The sequence below is a fragment of the Diabrotica virgifera genome, chromosome 4 (assembly GCF_917563875.1).
Source record: "Diabrotica virgifera virgifera chromosome 4, PGI_DIABVI_V3a".
Classification (NCBI taxonomy): Eukaryota; Metazoa; Arthropoda; class Insecta; order Coleoptera; family Chrysomelidae; genus Diabrotica; species Diabrotica virgifera.
Window position 1 is genome coordinate 178,681,927 of NC_065446.1, and position 18,766 is coordinate 178,700,692.

The 18,766-nt window shown below is 33.3% G+C and overlaps 1 protein-coding gene across 1 annotated transcript in view; it reads left to right on the top strand.

Annotated features, from left to right (window-relative positions):
• LOC114333464 (uncharacterized) overlaps positions 1-18,766 on the top strand; it is a 349,147-nt gene that overhangs the window by 245,907 nt on the left and 84,474 nt on the right. Inside the window, exon 2 of the mRNA XM_050648589.1 lies at positions 6,347-6,452. Within this exon, the coding sequence (XP_050504546.1) occupies positions 6,347-6,415 (69 nt within the window). The 3' untranslated portion in view covers positions 6,416-6,452. The remainder of the gene's footprint in view (positions 1-6,346; positions 6,453-18,766) is intronic.

Below are 18,766 nucleotides of genomic sequence, written 5' to 3' on the forward strand. Positions count from 1 at the left end.
TGGCATTAAAATTTTATACGTGTAAATAAATTTAAACAATTTTATGTGAATGTCTGTCTCTCTCTTGTCGTTTTCCCATTACTGAGGATCGTGATTTTTTCCAATATTCCTAACAATGTTTCTCCATCGGTCTCTATCTTCAGCTGCTCTAAGAGCTTCTCAGAATGAGTTTCCAGCTGAATTCTTTATTTGGTCGGACCATCTAGTTGGTAATCGTCCTCTTCATCTTCTCCCCGGAACGTTTCCAGAAACAATTAATCTCTCCAAACTTTCGTCACCTATGCAAACCACGTGACCAAAGAATTGCAGCCTTCGTTGCAGACATATTGTGGATAGCCTTTTTTTAATATTGAGTTGGTTTTGAATGGAAACGTTTGTCCTAGGAGCTGTCCAAGGTATGCGCAGCATTCTTCTCCAGCACCACATCTCAAAGGCATCAATTTTTTGGCGCTCGCATGCGCGAAGAGTCCAAGTCTCTGCTCCGTATAGAAATATTGAGAATACAAGGGGCATTCACCAGTCTCATCTTGATATTTTGAGTAATATATCTGTCTTTCCAAACTTTAGTTAGGCGACTCATCGCATTTTTTGCCACACCAATACGTCTCCGAACTTCTGCTTCACAGTTACCATCCTTAGTTATACTATACCCGAGATAGACAAAGGTGTTTACTATCTGGTATTCCTGTAATATGTTAGTCAGTTGAATAGTGTCGAATCTGTCGACCACCATTATTTTTGTCTTAGCTTTATTGATTTTCAGACCAACTTTATTGCTTTCGTACTCAACTCTTCGCAGAAGATCAAACATTTGTTGCTCATTTGTTGCTATAAGTGTAGTGTCATCAGCAAATCTTAAATTGGAGATTTTCCTACCAGCTATTGTTACTTCACCGGCCCATCCTTCTAAAACCATCCTCATGACATGTTAACCATAAACATGACATGTGAATGTAAACATATATAAATATTTTACATATTTTTTATAAGTAATAATTTTAATACCTAACATTAGAGGTATCCTATGAGAGGACCAGATTAGTCCAAAGAAATAAGGTAAAAAAGTACACTGTTAGTGACTTTGACCCGCCAGGTATCTGAAACGTTTTTTGAGTTTTGTGGACCTCGATAACCAAAACATCTATGTTTCCTAGTGGATAGTTTCATAGTGGATTTTTTTTTAATTAATAACAATTTATGGCCAAAAATGCATCATTTTAAGAACTTCTAAGAAAAGTAAAAAGTAAAGCATTTTTAATGAATTATTTGATAGGGGAGGTACTTAATTATTTGATCAAACACATTTACAGCTTTAAATTGGCGATTTTTGAATGTTGAATATAAATGACCATTTTTAGGTGTTTGAGGCATTAAAATAAATAAGGGCAACATTCACCAACGACAACAAAGTAGAACGAGAAGTTAAAATGCGAATAATGGCAGGAAATGTATATTTCTTTGCAATTCAACATCTAATGAAAACAAAACTTTTCTCACGAGGTACCATCAGCATCAAAATCGGATGTAATGGGTGTGGGAATGCAAATTTTTTAAGTTATATATCGTCTTTACAGGCCATAAAACGAATTATATACTCTCTTCGGAAATAAAAAATTGCAAGTGATATAAACAGAGAGAAAATTTGGTGAGACTTATAAACAATGTGTTTTGGGAAAGACCAAGTGAAAGTAGAGCTGTAGTCGAGGTATAAGAACCTAGAAGAGGTGGTAAGACGCTGCTAGAGAATGTGAAGAAAATGGGGACTAGACAGTGGGAATTGATAGCGCAGGACCGACAAGAGTGGACGGCAATAGTAAATGTGCCAAAGACCCATGAAAAGTTGTAATGCCGTAGATGATGATGAATGGGCGAGTTGGAATGAAAAATAGACCGTCATTTCAGTCAACTGGAGTGGATTGATTACTGGAATGGTACAGTGCAGTGCAGGTTCACATTATTCCAGAATTCCAATGACATTCCACTGTTCGACTGGAATGCTGGACTGGAATAATGTGAACCAGGCATAATGCCCGGTTATAATGTACCATTCCAGTCTAATTGACTGAAATGGCAGTCTATTTTTCATTCCAGCTCGCGGATTCCAACACCATTAAAATAACGTGAACTGTCAATTTAGTGCTTGATTACACGTTGAACAGTGAATACGCAGTAGTGAAATTCTATAGATAATTCCAAATCCTAACCATGAAGTTAACTGAAAACAAAATTTTTCAGTTTGTTTCTTTGTACACAGAACATTTCTTTCTTGAAAGAATTGTCACTATAGTGTTATTGATATTTTGAATGACTGGAATCGTTTTTATAGCTTTAGAATAAATTGAATAGTGTGGACGATATGCGTCCACCAATGGACTGGATTACTCGCAGGATTGCTGGATTTGAAGAATGTTAACCGGGCATAATTCCAGTCAACTGGACTGGATTGATCACTGGAATCGTTCACTCCTGGGGTGACGCCAAATAGAATTCTATTTTGCTGACGTCACAAAATCGAATTTCACAATGGGAGAATCGACGGTTGCTGGGCAACGTGACGTCACTAAAATTGAATTATATTTGGCGTTCTCTTACCCCTGTGCGGGTTCACATTATTCCAATGGAATTCCACCGCTCTACTGGAATGCTGGATTGGAATAGTGTGAACCGGACATAACTCCAAACAGAAACGTCAAATTTTTGTGTAATTGGAATGTATGACAGTTTTTTTGCACTCTGTATTTATTTGGTCTTTAAGATAGTGATACCATGCCCCGTTTTCGCAATACTCTCTCTCCTGTCGTTTCCCCATTACTGAGGATCGTGATTTCTTCCAATATTCCAAACAATGTTTCTCCATTGGTCTCTATCCTCAACTGCTCTAAGAGCTTCGCAGAATGAGTTTCCAGCTGAATGCTTTATTTGGTCAGACCATCTAGTTGGTGATCGTCCTCTTGATCTTCTCCCCGGAACGTTTCCAGAAACAATTAATCTCTCCAAAGTGTCGTCACCTCTGCGAACCACGTGACCAAATAATTGCAGGATTCGTTGCAGACATATTGTGGACAGGCTTTTTTTAATATTGAGTTGGTTTAGAATGGAAACGTTTGTCCTATGAGCTGTCCAAGGTATGCGCAGCATTCTTCTCCAGCACCACATCTCAAAGGCATCAATTTTTTGGCGCTCGCATGCGCGAAGAGTCCAAGTCTCTACTCCGTATAGAAATATTGAGAATACAAGGGCATTCACCAGTCTCATCTTGATATTTTGAGAGAGCGATCTGTCTTTCCAAAGTTTGGTAAGGCGACTCATCGCATTTTTTGCCATACCAATACGTCTCCGAACTTCTGCTTCACAGTTACCATCGTTAGTTATACTAGACCCGAGATAGACAAAGGTGTTTACTATCTGGTATTCCTGTAATATGTTAGTCAGTTGAATAGTGTCAAATCTGTCGACCACCATTATTTTTGTCTTAGCTTTATTGATTTTCAGACCAACTTTATTGCTTTCGTACTCAACTCTTCGCAGAAGATCAAAAATTTCTTGCTCATTTGCTGCTATAAGTGTAGTGTCATCAGCAAATCTTAAATTGGAGATTTTTCTACCAGCTACTGTTACTCCACCGACCCATCCTTCTAAAACCAGTCTCATGACATGTTCACCATAAATGTTAAATAAGTCAGGTGACAACACGCATCCTTGTCTAACACCTCTCTCGGTCTTGAATTGGTTTGAGAACTTCTGATCTAGTCGTACTGTCGCTATATTAGACTGGTACAGATTTTTAATAAGTGTCACCAGGTGCATTGGTGCCCCCATTTCTATTAAAATTGGCCACAGATTTATCCAGCTTACACAATCAAATGCCTTTTGGTAGTCAACGAAGCATATAATCATAGGTACTTGAAATTCTCTAGACTTTTCAATGAGTTGTCTCAGGTTCAGGATTTGTTCCCTTGTACCTTTACAAACAACGCCTGTTCCTGAGGTATTTGGTAATGTAGATAGGTTTTTAATCTGTTTTTGATGATATGCAACAAGATTTTACTAGCATGTGTTATTAGTGACAGTGTGCGGTAGTTTTCACATCTGGTAGTAGTTCCTTTTTTGTGTAGTGGGATATAAATTGAGGTACACCAATCAGATACAATACACTGGTAGTTGTGTAGTGTATTTCGCAATACACTGCTAGTTTAAAGGTTCAGGTAAAGATCCAAAATAGATCACTTTAGGCTCAGAAGTTCGACCAGATTTGTTTCATACATTTTTGAAATACGGTCAGATATATACCAATCGAAATAAAAAAAATTAAATAATGTACTTATGTAGATATTAATTTAGTTGTACTTATTTTAAGTCGAAAAGATGGCAATAATATTTTTATTTTATGATGTTGATTACTATTACTACCTGAGCAGTGCATTACTTGAACTAACATAATAGTCCAGGGCGCATCTGTTTTGAGATGGACGTTGAGAGGTGACTCAAATTTTTTTGCAGAAATTGCTTGAAAATAAATCAAATAATAATATTTGAGTTACCCTCCCTCTCAAAAAGGTCCGGAACATTGTTTAAATAATCAAAATGTCACAAAATGAAGGAAAAATTCGATTTTTTTCTTCGTTTTTTGATTATAACTTTAAAAGTATACATTTCCGAGAAAAGTTGTACTAACATAAAAGTTGCATAATTAAATTTCATACAATATAGTATTGATTAAAAATGTACAAAATAGTCACCCTAGTTGCAAAATAGCAATAATTGCGAAAAAAACATACAAAAACAAGTATTCGAATTTTACGTTTTTCAGCCATTTATGCTACACTTAGGACCTTCATGTTTCACCCAGAAAAACTTTATGATACAGTAAAATAATACTGTAAATTTCATTAAGATCATTTTAATAGATTTTGCAAAATAAATTTTGCAATCCAGCTTTCGCAAAAAAATTCATTTTTTCAAAATGTTACAGGACTGAAAATAAAGCAGATAGCAAGTTGAATTTTTTTTGCTTATAGAAGTGTATTGTACCTTTCATTTGCAATTTGCAAAATTAAAATCGATTAATTACCACGGCGTCAGGAAATTTTTTAAATAAACATTAATTTTTGGTGCTACGCGCAGGACAGCGGTGTTCGATTCACACAAGTTGATTTCCACCAAAATTTTTTCCAATCTTTATCTAATATATTATTTTCTTACTCTATATTTTGTTGTATTTTAATATTTTAATTCCACAAAAATCAAACTAATTTTATTATTGTTTGTGAAATATTGTTTAAACTATTGCATATGTTTAAAAATAATAAACTTTTATTCTCTAAGTTAAAATATATGAACAAATAAAAGTTTTTGCAAATAAAAGTGTTATTTCAAAGGATAGAGTATGTGTTTTTATTTTGCAATAAACAAATTTATTTATTTATATCGAAATGTAATAAAAATTAAAATGTATCAATCATTATCAAAGGTCATTGGAATGCCCAATCAGAGCAAACTATCCGCTGTCCTGCGCGTAGCACCAATAATTAATGTTTATTTAAAAAAATTCCTGACGCCGTAGTGTTAATCAATTTTAATTTTGCAAAATTGCAAATCAAAGGTACAGTACACTTCTATACGCAAAAAAAATTCAACTTGCTGTCTGCTTTATTTTCAGTCCTGTAACATTTTGAAAAAATGAATTTTTTTTACGACAGCTGGATTGCAAAATTTATCTTGCAAAATCTGTTGAACCGATCTTAATGAAATTTACAGTATTGTTGTTCTGTATCATAAAGTTTTTCTGGATGAAATATGAAGGTCCTAAGTGTAGCATAAATGGTTGAAAAACGTAAAATTCCCATACTTGTTTTTGTATGATTTTTTCGCAATTATTGCTATTTTGCAACAAGGGTGACTATTTTTTAAATTTTTAACTAATTCTATATTGTAGGATATTTAATTACGCAACTTTTATGTCAGTACAACTTTTCTCGAAAATGAATACTTTTAAAGTTATAATCAAAAAACGAAGAAAAATATCGAATTTTTCCTTAATTTTTTGACATTTTGATTATTTAAACAATGTTCCGGGCCTTTTTGAGAGGGAGGATAACTCAAATGTTTTTACTTGGTTTATTTTCAAGCAATTTCTGCAAAAAAATTTGAGTCACCTCTCAACGTCCAAATGTACTAATATTTTTACAGATGCGCCCTGGTCTATAAGCATTAAATATACATACTAATTATTACTAATGGCTTGAAGCATTAACTATGTTATAAACACAATGAGTTTGTCGTTTGTGAACTATGTACATGTATGACTTATGTAAAAATAAGAATTAATAAATTATTGTATTTTCAGGGTTCTGATAATAGTAGAGGAACGATGAGCTCGTCAGCCCTTTTAAGGGGCTACGGGCCACGTGCCTAATATTATGAGGGAAGAAGAACTTGAAGTGGCCCTGAAGGTAAGTTCTGTATAAAATTTTGTACTTATAATAAATAGCTTATAGGTTACCGCGTACACATGACTGAAAAAACGTTTAACTAAACAGGTAAAACGCGGCGGTTAGTGCCCTCATGTGTACAGGCCCTTAACTGTCTCACCCCGTACACTACATTATTCTTTCTTCTTTAGCCCATGTCTATCCAAATTTGGGCATAGGCCTTCCCCAAATCTTTCCATTTCCGTCTGTCCTTGGTAGCGCTGTTCCAGTGAGTTTCTGCAGCTTTTACAATATCGTCCTTCCATCGCATCCGAGGTCTTCCTCTTCCTCTTCTTCCTGTCCACGGTCTCCAGTTTTGTATTTCAGCATTCCATCCTTTAACTTCCTGTCTCGCATTGTGGCCCGCAAATCTCCACTTTAACCCTGTTATATGTTCAGTTACATATTTTACTTTTGTTTTCTCTCTTATCCATTAGTTTTTCATTTCCATTTGATTTTCTGTCTTGCAGTTTTATTCCCAACATCTTTAAATTTTTCTCTGAGCTATTTCTATTTTGTTTATGTTGGCTTTTGTTAATGTCCATGTTTGTGAACCATATGTCAGAACAGGAAGGATGTACTGGTCAAATACACGGGTTTTTAGGTACTGTTGTATCTTTGTGCTTTTTAGTATCCATCTGAACTTTCCAAACGCTGCCCACTCCAATCTGATTCTTCTTTGTACTTCAATTGTTTGGTTCTCTTTATTTCTCTTTGATTATTTGACCCAGGTATATATATATATGTGTCAACAACCTCAATATTTACGTTGTTTTATTAATTTTTATTCTGTCATTTCTATTTGTGATGATTTTTGTTTTACTCATGTTCATTTTTAATCCTATCTTCTCTGATGCTTGTGCTAGTTGAGTCAGCATTGTGGCTAGTTCTTCTTGGTTGGTTGTAATAAGAACAACATCATCGCAATATCTGAGGTGATTAAGTTTCTTTCCGTTTATGTTGATACCCATGTCTTCCAATTCCAGTTCTTTAAAGACGTCTTCCAGAGCTAAGATGAAGAGTTTTGGGGATATTACATCTCCTTGTCTTACGCCTCTACGGATTGCCATGGGATTAGTTTTGTTTGTTTTATTTTCCCTTTCGACTGTCATAGTTGCTCTTTTATAGATGTTATGTAAGAGGTGCCTGTACCTGGAGTCTATTCTTCTGTTATTTAGAGCTTTTCCTATCGTCCATATCTCGACACTATCGAACGCTTTTTCATAGTCTACAAAGGCTAAACATAAATCTAGGTTGTATTCGTTTGCCTTCTCTATCAATTTTTTCATAGTGAGGAGATGATTATATGGTACTAAACCCTTTTCTCAAACCTGCTTGTTCAATTGGCTGATTGATAACTGTCCATTTTATTTGTTAGTCTATTGGTTATAATTCAAGAGTTTGTACATTTGTGAGAGTAATGAGATAGGACATTACTAAAATTAGTTTAATAAGACCCAATAAAATTTCGCAGAAAAGGTTATAGACCTGGATCCCGCGTACCAAAAAAAGTTGATTAATAGCAAGTTGAACATTTGTTGATAGCTTAACGGTGTCTAGTAGGACAATATTTGTTGTATGGAAACACTGGAACAGGGGAAGTTTTAATACTGTTAACTGGAACAGGTTAAAAATTTGGAACGTCAAACTACGAAAACGTTCCATGTATTTTGTCGGACAGAACTTCCAATTGATTTGTTACCATTTCATTAAACTATCATGCAAAAATTAAACTGGTGTTTATCACCAACTTGGCATTCTAATTAGTGGAAAACGAAGAACATGTCAAATGACAGGAATCATGTTGGTTAGTAATAGCAGTCTAGTCCATTGAAATGTTACATTTAGGGTTGCATTTCTTAGAGGAGTCAATTTTATTTTTTTAACGTGTAGGGGGGTTCAATAGAAGCTTAAGTTCAAGTTTTGGGGTCGCCACCCTTGTCCCCCGGCCGCCATATTGGAAAAAGGGGTGCAAAGTGCTTTCGCGCTGTATCTCCTAAACTAGAAATCCCACATAAAATTTAATTACACATAAAATGTAGCAAATTAAATTTTCTACAATTTTATATCTATTAATTTTTATCGTCAAGTGACCAACAAAAAATTATAAACAAACATAAGAGAAAATTTTGTAAGAAGTTTTTTTTTTGGAGGTTATAACTTTTTTTCCGTTCATTTCACAATAAAATAATATCATAGCGATTTTGTAGAGGATTTTTCAATAAACAATTTTCACTATAAATTTGTTTAATTTTTTTTATTATCTAGGTTTTACAGCGCTCCAAACTTGACCAGATTGTCGAATTCTCATAGGAATACAATACTTTTCTATCTACATATTTTAGGCGAGCGGCATCAACCGTTATGCCGACCACGAAAATCAAATTTAAGGTGAATGACTAATTTTGGTCTATTTTTATGTTTTCGAGGTCGCTGAATCCGAATATGACGTTTATTTTTATCTAGAGTTGGTGGAACATGTTCAAAAATCAAATTTTATACAAAAATGCCAAAAATCAATTTTGACAATTTTTCAAATTTACATCGCTGTATCTTTGGTCATTGTAAATATTTCCTTTTGAAAATTTTACTGTGTCATCCTTGAAGTATGTAGATAACAATGAAATTTGTCCAGAATGTCTAAACACATTAAAAAAGGAGTTGTTAATTTTTAAACATTTTGTCATCATATTTCGTTAGTTTCATGTTTACTTAAAAAAGTTGAGTGACAAACTTTTTAGTTTATAATTTTAACCAACACAACAATAAAACATAATTCATGAAGAAGTTTTTTGGAAAATTTTAAGTCAAAATATACAATAGGAAAAAAGTTATGTTACTTCATAGACAAGCGGCATACCCCAAAAAACGCTTATATCTCGAGATCCTGACCACGGTGTGGTGAATGGCTAATTTTGATCATACTTTATGATTTAATATAAAAAATCGTTTTTTTGCTCTTCTTAAGAATTTTGCATTTCGCGGTTGCGTCATTTTTCTTCTGAACCGGCGAATTTTTCCTCAAACAACTTCTTGGGCCTTTTCTATATAATATGCTTAGGGTTATAAGTTTTATAGTGGGGAGAAAGGTCAAAAACAGATTAATAATAGCATAGGAATGTTAAAATCATAATAAATTTTATGAATAAAAAATATACAGAGAGAGTCTGTAATTTGGAATAAATTCAATATCTCAAATACTAATTGTTTTTTTGAAAAATGCTCAGACCCGTCGATTAGTATTTCAAATTGTCATTTTTGACATACAATAATAATGTATACTATATATAATATATCCCAATTTAGAAATGTGACGTCATCGTTCTTCTTCTTCTTCTTCTTCTTCTTCTTCTTCTTCTTTTATATAGGCAGTACTGCCTGTTTTTCTTCAACGGTGCCTTTCATTCTGCCCCTAAGTTGTCATTCCATCTTTTCCTTGGGCGTCCTATACTTCTCCTGCCTAACGGTGACTTGTCCCTGGCTATTCTTACTATCCTTGATTCAGACATCCTGCTTATGTGCTCATTCCACTCTTCTTTTATGTTCTTTACCCAGGTATTTATATTGTCTACTCCACATATGCGTCTGATTTCCTCACTTCTTACCCTATCCTGTAGTCCTTTTCCAGCAATCCTTCTTAAGATCTTCATTTCGTTGGTTTCCAGATGTCTTCGTGTTTTGCTTGTATCTGGTCTTTTTTCGTCATCGTTGATTTTCTTAAATGGCAACACTGTCATTTTGATAGCTATTTTGATAGGGTATGTAAAGTTATACACAACTGCAAAATATTAATTTTTTATTCTCTATCATTTTCAAGATAATAAAAAATAAAGTTATGAAAAACACGTAATCAAATAATAATTGAATTTAATTATTTCAAATAAGCAAATGCTCATAACGTTGCCCATTGACAATTTGACAATAATTGAGGGCAACATTATGAGTATTTGCTTAATTGAAATAATTAAATTCAATTATTATTTGATTACTTGTTTTTCATAACTTTGTTATTTTTTATTATCTTGTAAATGGTAGGGACTAAAAATTTGACATTTTGCAGTTGTGTATAACTTTACACACCCTATCAAAATAGCTATCAAAATGACAGTGTTACCATTTAAAAAAATCAACGATGACGTCATATCTCTAAATTGGGACACCCTGTATACATTATTATTGTATGTCAAAAATGACAATTTGAAATACTAATCGATGGCTTTGAGCACTTTTCAGAAAAACAATTAGTATTTTAATTATGGAACTTATTCCAAATTACAGACATAACTTTGTTATGGGCCATTCCACGAACATATGACTGTTTTGGATTACTTCGACAACGAATATTTTACTGTGCAACATAAGAAGTACGAAAGTAAATGTCGCTAATAATTATTCCAATAAACAACAATGTAATTTGCAATTTACTTTCGTTCTTCTTATTTTGCATAGTAAAATATTCGTTGTCGAAGTAATCCAAAACAGGCGTATGTTCGTGGAATGGCCCATATTTTCTATTATCTTGTAAATGGTAGAGAATAAAAATTTGATGTTTTGCAGTTGTGTATAACTTTACACACCCTATCAAAATAGTTGTCAAAATGACAGTGTTGCTATTTAAGAAAATCAACTATGACGTCTTATCTCCAAATTGGGACAACCTGTATACATTATTATTGTATGTCAAAAAGGACAATTTGAAATACTAATCGACGGGTCTGAGCATTTTTCAAAAAAACAATTAGTATTTGAAATATTGAATTTATTCCAAATTACAGACTCTCTCTGTATATAGATAGAAAAGTAAGCCTAACTTTTGTTTTTATTGTATCCCTATGAGCATACGAGAATCTGATCAAGTTTGGAGCGCTGTAAAACCTATATAAATAAATAGAATTAAACAGCTTTATAGTGGAAATTGTTCACTGAAAAACCCTCTAAAAAATTGCTATAATGTTATTTTATTTTAAAATGAACTGAAAAAAAGTTTTAACCTCCAAAAGGAAACTTGTCAAAAAATTTTTACATATTTTTGTTTATATCTTTTTTGTTGGTCACTTGACGATAAAAAGTAATAGAAACAAAATTGTAGAAAATTTAATTTGCTACATTTTATATTTTATTAGATTTTCCGTAGAGTTGGTAGTTTACGAGATATAGCGCAAAACCTCTTTGCACCCCATTTCCAAGATGACGGCCGGGGGACAATGGGGTGACCCCAAAAACTTGAACTTAAGCTTCTACTGATCCGCCCTACACATTAAAGAAATAAAATTGACTCCTCTAACAAATGCAAGGTACGGCTTAAAAAATGTAACATTTTAATGGAGTAGTCTGATTTTTGCATGAGAGTGTAACGAAAGGGTAACAAATCAATTGGATGTTCTGTCCGACAAAATACATGGGATGTTTTCGTAATCTGACGTTCCAAATTTTTAAACTGTTCTACAATTAAAACTTCCCCTGTTCCAGAATTCCCGTACATCAAAGTTTGTCCGACTAGACACTGTTAAGCTATCAACACATTTTAAACTTGCTATTAATCAACTTTTTTTTAGTACGCGGGATCCAGGCCTATTACCTATTTTTAGTAGTTAAAATAAAGTAGCTTTGTGCACAAAAATCGTTTTTTTTAATACACAAAAAAAGGTAAAACTACCAGGACATAGTTATGTTCAGTGCGCTAATATACATTTATTTTTATCCAAGAAAACTGATATTTGTGTTTACAGTAGAACTTCGAGTAGCTGTCACTCTTTTAACCGTCAGTTTCTGTTAACCGTCAACTGTGAAACAAAACAAACATGTTCAAAAGCATCTTGAAATGAAAGCAATAAACTTCGACTTTAAATTTAGCGAGACGATAAGTAATTTGCTTGCATCTTGTCGGAAGTGGCTTTATACAGGGTGTTAGTAAATAAGTATGAAAAATTTTAAGGGCTAATTATTCTACATGAAAAAATAATACCGGTTTTCTCTATAAACATATGTCCGCAAATGCTTCGTTTGCGAGATACGGGGTGTTGAAATTTTTATTTCAAACTGCCAATTTATTTATTGCTCTAAAACCAGTTGAGGTATGGAAATAAAAATTGGTGTGTTTTAGGAGGTAGCTATTGCGCATTTTTTGACATGCAATTAAGAATTTTGTATTCATCATTGGCGCGCATACGGGTAACAGTCTGAATTTTTTTAAAGAAAAAAATAGTACGCCACTGGGATATTTCAAATTAAAAATTATTTTTAAATTCCACGTTTAATTTTTCATAAAAAACTTTTCTTGCCTTTTTTTCATATAATGCACCGTTTCTATGCAGAAAAATAAAACATCTTGGCGCGTATTTTTCATTTCTTAATACATCATCAAGAACACTATCCAATATAATAATACTAAACTACAACAATAACAGAAAATATCACTAATAAGATTTCAACTAGGTCCAAAGCTGCAAAAAATGTTTAAAATGATCTCCTTTACAGGTAACAGAAGAATTTTATATTCATCATTGGTCTGAATTTTTTGAAGAAAAAAATAGTACACCACTGAGATATGTCAAACTAAAAATAATATTTGAATTTCTCGTTCAATTTACGATAAAAAATCTTTCTTACCTTTTTTCATACGAGGCGCCGTTTTTATACAAAAAATAAAACATCTTAACACTTACAAAGTATTTGAGGTAGTTTCCATATGCATAGAAACTTGGTTCAAATACTTTGTAAACGTTAAGATGTTTTATTTTTTTACATAAAAACGCCGCCGCATATGAAAAAAAGGCAAGAAATATTTTTTGTCGTAAATTGGACCAGCAATTCAAAAATGATTTTTAATTTGACATATATCAGTGGCGTACTATTTTTCTCTTAAAAAATTTAAGACCATTACCCGTATGTGCGGCAATGATGAATATAAAATTCTTCTATAACCTCTAAAGGTGGTCTTTTTTAACATTTGTTGTAGCTCTGCACCTAGCTAAAATCTTATTAGTAATATTTTCTGTTATTGTTCCAGTTTAATATTATTATTGGATATTTATTGATAATGTATTGAAAAAATGAAAAATACGCGTCAAGATGTTTTATTTTTCTGCATAAAAACGGTGCACCATATGCAAAAAAGGCGAGAAAGGTTTTTAATCATAAATTAGACGTGGAATTTAAAAATAATTTTTAATTCGAAATATCTCAGTGGCGTACTATTTTTTTCTTTAAAAAATTCAGACCATTACCCGTAGGCGCGCCAATGATGAATACAAAATACTTAGTTGTATGTCAAAAAATGCGTAATAACTACCTCCTAAAACTCACCAAATTAAATTTTCATAGCTCAACTGGTCTTAGAGCAATAAATAAATTGGCAGTTTGAAATAAAAATTTCAACACCCCGTATCTCGGAAACTAAGCATTTGCTGACATATGTTTATCAAGCAAACCGGCATTAATTTTGCATGTAGAATTAACCCTTAAAATTTTTCATACTTATTTACTAACACCCTGTATTTTGACCACAGCCAGTTGTTTTCTAACTCAGGCTCATATTGAATCACCTCTAATGTTTTGACCTTTTATATAGTGTTTGAATTCGAATTTCTGTTTTGATTTCAGTATATTATTTATTTATTTATTAAGCTCAACAGGCCGTGAAGGCCTAGGGCTGAAAGATTTAATTTTTCCTTACAATTACTATTACATATTTATATATAATGCTATATCCTATACTACTATAATATATACAATATTACATTTGTTTGTATAAAACACTTAATACTACACTTAACATTATAGTCTTTCCATTGTTCCATTGTTTCCATTGTTTTCTGTCCAAAGCTTTTTCTTTCCAGTTTACAATATTACTTTGTTTTAAGTCTTCATATACGCTGTCCTTCCATCTCCTTCTTGGTCTTCCTATTCTTCTTTTTTGTATTGGCTTACGTAATAGAACCATTTTTGGCATTCTCGCCTTTCCCATTCTTTCTATGTGTCCTAAGTATCGGATTCTCTGTGCTTTGATTGCCGTCGTTATTTTTGGTTCATTATATAGTTCTTCAAGTTCCTTATTATTTCTTCTTCTCCATTGACCGTCTATTTTCACGCCTCCATATATTGCTCGTTGTATTTTCCTCTCCCATCTTTCTAAAAGGTCTATTTCTGATTTTTTAAGCACCCATGTTTCACATGCATATGTAGCTGTAGGTCTGATAACTGTTTTGTAGATTCTTATTTTTGTTTTTCTTGACACATCTTTGGATTTCATTAATGGACGCAATGCTCCATACTTTTTGTTTGCTTTTGCTATTCTTGCTTTTATTTCCCCTTCCCCATGTCCCTTTTCATCTACTTTTACACCCAGGTATGTAAATTCTGAAACTCTTTTAAATGCGCATACATTTTCTCCTTCTATCTCCAATGTGAAATTGTCTTCATTTTCTTTATCTGTTTCTCCCATTATCATGTATTTTGTCTTTTCCTTATTTATGAGAAGACCAAAAGGTTTGGCTTGTTTTATTATATTGCTCATTAATTTTGTTAGCTCTTTCTTACTTGTCGATAATAATGTTAGATCATCTGCGAATGCAATACATTGGTGGCCATTTTTAAAAATCGTTTCCTGTGTGCTTATTTTACTTTTCCTGATTATTCCTTCCAGTATTACATTAAAAAGAGTCGTTGATAGTGGGTCTCCTTGTCTTAATCCTTCCTTTGTTTCAAAATTATTTGATTTATGTCCCTTCCATGCTATTTCGTTTGTGGAGTTATCCATAGTCATCTTTACCATCCTGACGATTTTACTTGGTATGCCCATTTCTTTCATTAGTGCGTACATCTGTTGCCGCTTTACCGTATCATAGGCCTGTTTAAAGTCGACGAACAGGACGTATACTGCTATTTTATGTTCGTAGCACGTAGTTTGGATTTCTTTTAACGCAAATATTTGGTCTGTCGTCGACCTATTACTTCTGAATCCTGCCTGATATTCGCCCAATATCTTTTCCGTGTATTGATTCAGCTTTTTTCTTAAGATGTTTGTCAATATTTTGTACACGACTTCTAGCAACGCGATACCTCTATAATTTTCACATCTCATTTTATCACCTTTTTTATGTATGGGGCATATCCTTGCCCTGGTCCATTCTCCTGGCATTCTTTCTGTTTCCCATATACTTTTTATCAGGCTATGTATCTCCTTGTGTAGTCTTTTTCCTCCTGCCTTTATCATTTCCGCCGATATTTCCGTTATTCCTGGGCTTTTATTGTTTTTTAGCCCTCTTATTTCATTTTCTATTTCTTCCCTCGTAGGTGTTTCTATTACTATATGGTCATCTTCAATTTCCTGGATTGTTCCCCTTTCTTCTTCGTTTTTGTTTAAAAGTTGTGTAAAATAAGTTTGCCAATTTCTCATTATTTCCCCGGGTTCATTTATTAATATTCCGTCCTCATTTTTCATATATGGGTTATGTTTCTGATATCCCCTTTCCATTTTTCTTGTTTCCTGGTAAAAGGATCTTATTTCCTTTTTTTGGAATTTTTCCTCTATCACTTTGAGTTTTTCTTCGTTGTATTTTCTTTTTTTATTTCTGCATGTTCTCTTCATAATTCTCTTCAATTCTCTATATTCTTGTTTGCTAATGTCACTATTATTTCTTAAGTTTTTTATTCTTATTTTTCTAATTTCTTCTGCTATTTTTTGACATTCCTCATCATACCATTCTTTTGCTTTTTGTTTTCTATTACCTTTAATTAATATTTCTTTACTGGTGTTTAAAACTGCTTCTTTTATGCTTTCCCACTTTTCTTCCGGGTCTAGTGTTTCTGGTTCTTCGTTTAGTCTGCTGGTTATTTGTTGTTCGTACTTCTTCTGTGTCATATTATCTTTTAGTATTGCTGTGTTGAATTGTTTTTTGATTTCTTTGTCCCTTTGATTGTCATTCTTTATATTAGCATTTATTCTATAGGCTGCTCTTACCAAAAAGTGATCTGAGTCACATTCCGCTCCTCTCATACTTTTTATATTTATTATATTATGGGCGTGCTTCTTCTCTATTAATATGTGGTCTATTTGATTTATTGTCCTTTTGTCAGGGGAAATCCACGTTCCTTTATGTATATCTTTTCTGCGTTGGTATGTGCTTTTTATTACCATTTGTCTTTCTGTGGCAAAACCTATAATTCGTTGACCATTATCATTTGATACATCGTGTTTACTGTATTTTCCTGTTATATTTTCATATATATCCTCTTTTCCCACTTTAGCATTGCAGTCTCCCATTACTATTTTGATATCAAATGCTGGTAATCTGTCATATTCTCTCTCTAGTTGCTCATAGTATGCATCTTTGTCTTCTTCGGTGGCGTCTTCTATTGGTGCATGTACATTTATTATGCTTATGTTTCGTTGATTCCCTTTTAACCTGATTGTGCACATTCTATCTGATATCGGCTTGAAATTCATCACTCTGGTTTTCCATCTTTTCTGTATGATAAAGCCTGTTCCTAGCAATCTGTTATTCCCCCCACTTTTAAAAAATACTATATCATCTATTTCTACTATTTCTGTGTCTAATTGTTTTGTTTCTTGTAAAGCTAATATATCTATTTCATATCTTTTTGTTTCTCTAATTAATTCTTTAAGTTTTCCCGTTTCATAAGTGCCTCTTACGTTCCATGTTCCCAAATTAGTTTTCATTTTCTTGTTTTTAATCCCAATCGTCTCCTTGTCCATTGCCGTTGTTGCTACCGTTTCATTTACGTCGTTTAGTTTTTTTGGTTTCTGTTTTGGTTTTCTATTTTTAAGAGTTGTTGCTGATGTTTATTCCATGTCCATACCTCCTCATTTATTTTTATTTTTTGAAATCCTACCTTGACGTTTTTTCCTTCCAATTTAGCCTCTTTTGCCTTCGTTCTGATTTTACCCTGTATCATCCGTTCATTTTTGTCCATGTCGTCATTAATATATATTTCTTTTCCCTTTATGTCTCTCAATTTGCCTTTATTTTTCATAATTTCTTCTTTGTCCGTTGCATTTTCGAGCTCAATCAAGCAGGATTTACTTCCAATTTTTCTTGCGCTTTTTATTTTTGTCTCAACTTTTAGTGCATTGCATAAAAAATCTTGGAGGTTATCTTTTGTTATGTTTTGATCGTAGGTATCCATATCTACTCCCTGCAGTATTATATTATTTCGTCTTTTGTCCTTTTCCATTCTGTCTATTTTATTTTCCAATTCTTCCACTTTTTGTTGGGTTTCTCTGTTTTCCTGTTTCAGCTTTTCATTTTCTTGTCTGAGTTCCTTCATTTCCGCTCTGTACTCTTTTTGCTCTTCTCTTAGTTCCCTTATTTCCATTGTGATAATATTTAGGCTCTCCAATATTTTTTCTAGTTGCCTATCATTCCCAGGCGACCGATGTACTTTTTTACTTCTGCTATCGTCTGCCTCATCTTCCGATTCATCTCCTCTTTTTCTTGTCTTTTCGTCCACACTATACTCGTTCTCAGCCATTTTGTACGTAGCGTTAACTGGGCACACCCGTTTCAACCACGAGGAGGTATGCCCAATTATCCACGCACCAAAATTGCTTTTGTTTTTCGGCAGGTGTTTCTATTTTTTTTTAAATCCGGCAACACCGCTTGAAATTTGACCAGCGTTCGCCAGTGTTTATAAGCTTATCTGTTAGCTGTTAACCTCACTTTTATTTGTCCGTTTAGTATTTTATACTATTTTTTACCGTTTTTACTTATATTATTCTTGCATTAGGTAGGGCACAGTTTATACCTTACCTTTTTCACTCACTCAGCATTCAATGTTCGCTGCACCACGCGAAAATCGGGTAAAATGCAGGCGAAAATTAAAACACTTTGTTTTCTATCTAATGCCACGTTGCCACCCCGATTTCAGTATAAGTATTTGTATTTAGAAAAAAGACTAAGTTTTCACTCTAATGGCATATAAAACAACATAATGCTATTCTACATCCCACCAGAATGAAAACAATGGGAACCTTCTCTGGTTACACCTCCGAGGCTTCTACAATTTGCAAGCCATATGGATGCTGAGACTAAGGAAGATGAGGGAATTCTACAATTTACAATTCACGTCCCATCTGCTCAGCGCGGTAAAGTTCCAACGAGAATGGTTCCCTTCATACTCCATACAGAGTAAATGTAAATCAAAAATGAATAACCATTTTCAATTTCGTTGCAAAACGAAAATACAGCCGAACCATATTCTAGTCCAATCAGAGAGTGCTGCAAGCACCTCTACCGGTTTCGAAACTTATTAGTTTCTCATCAGGAGGCACATAT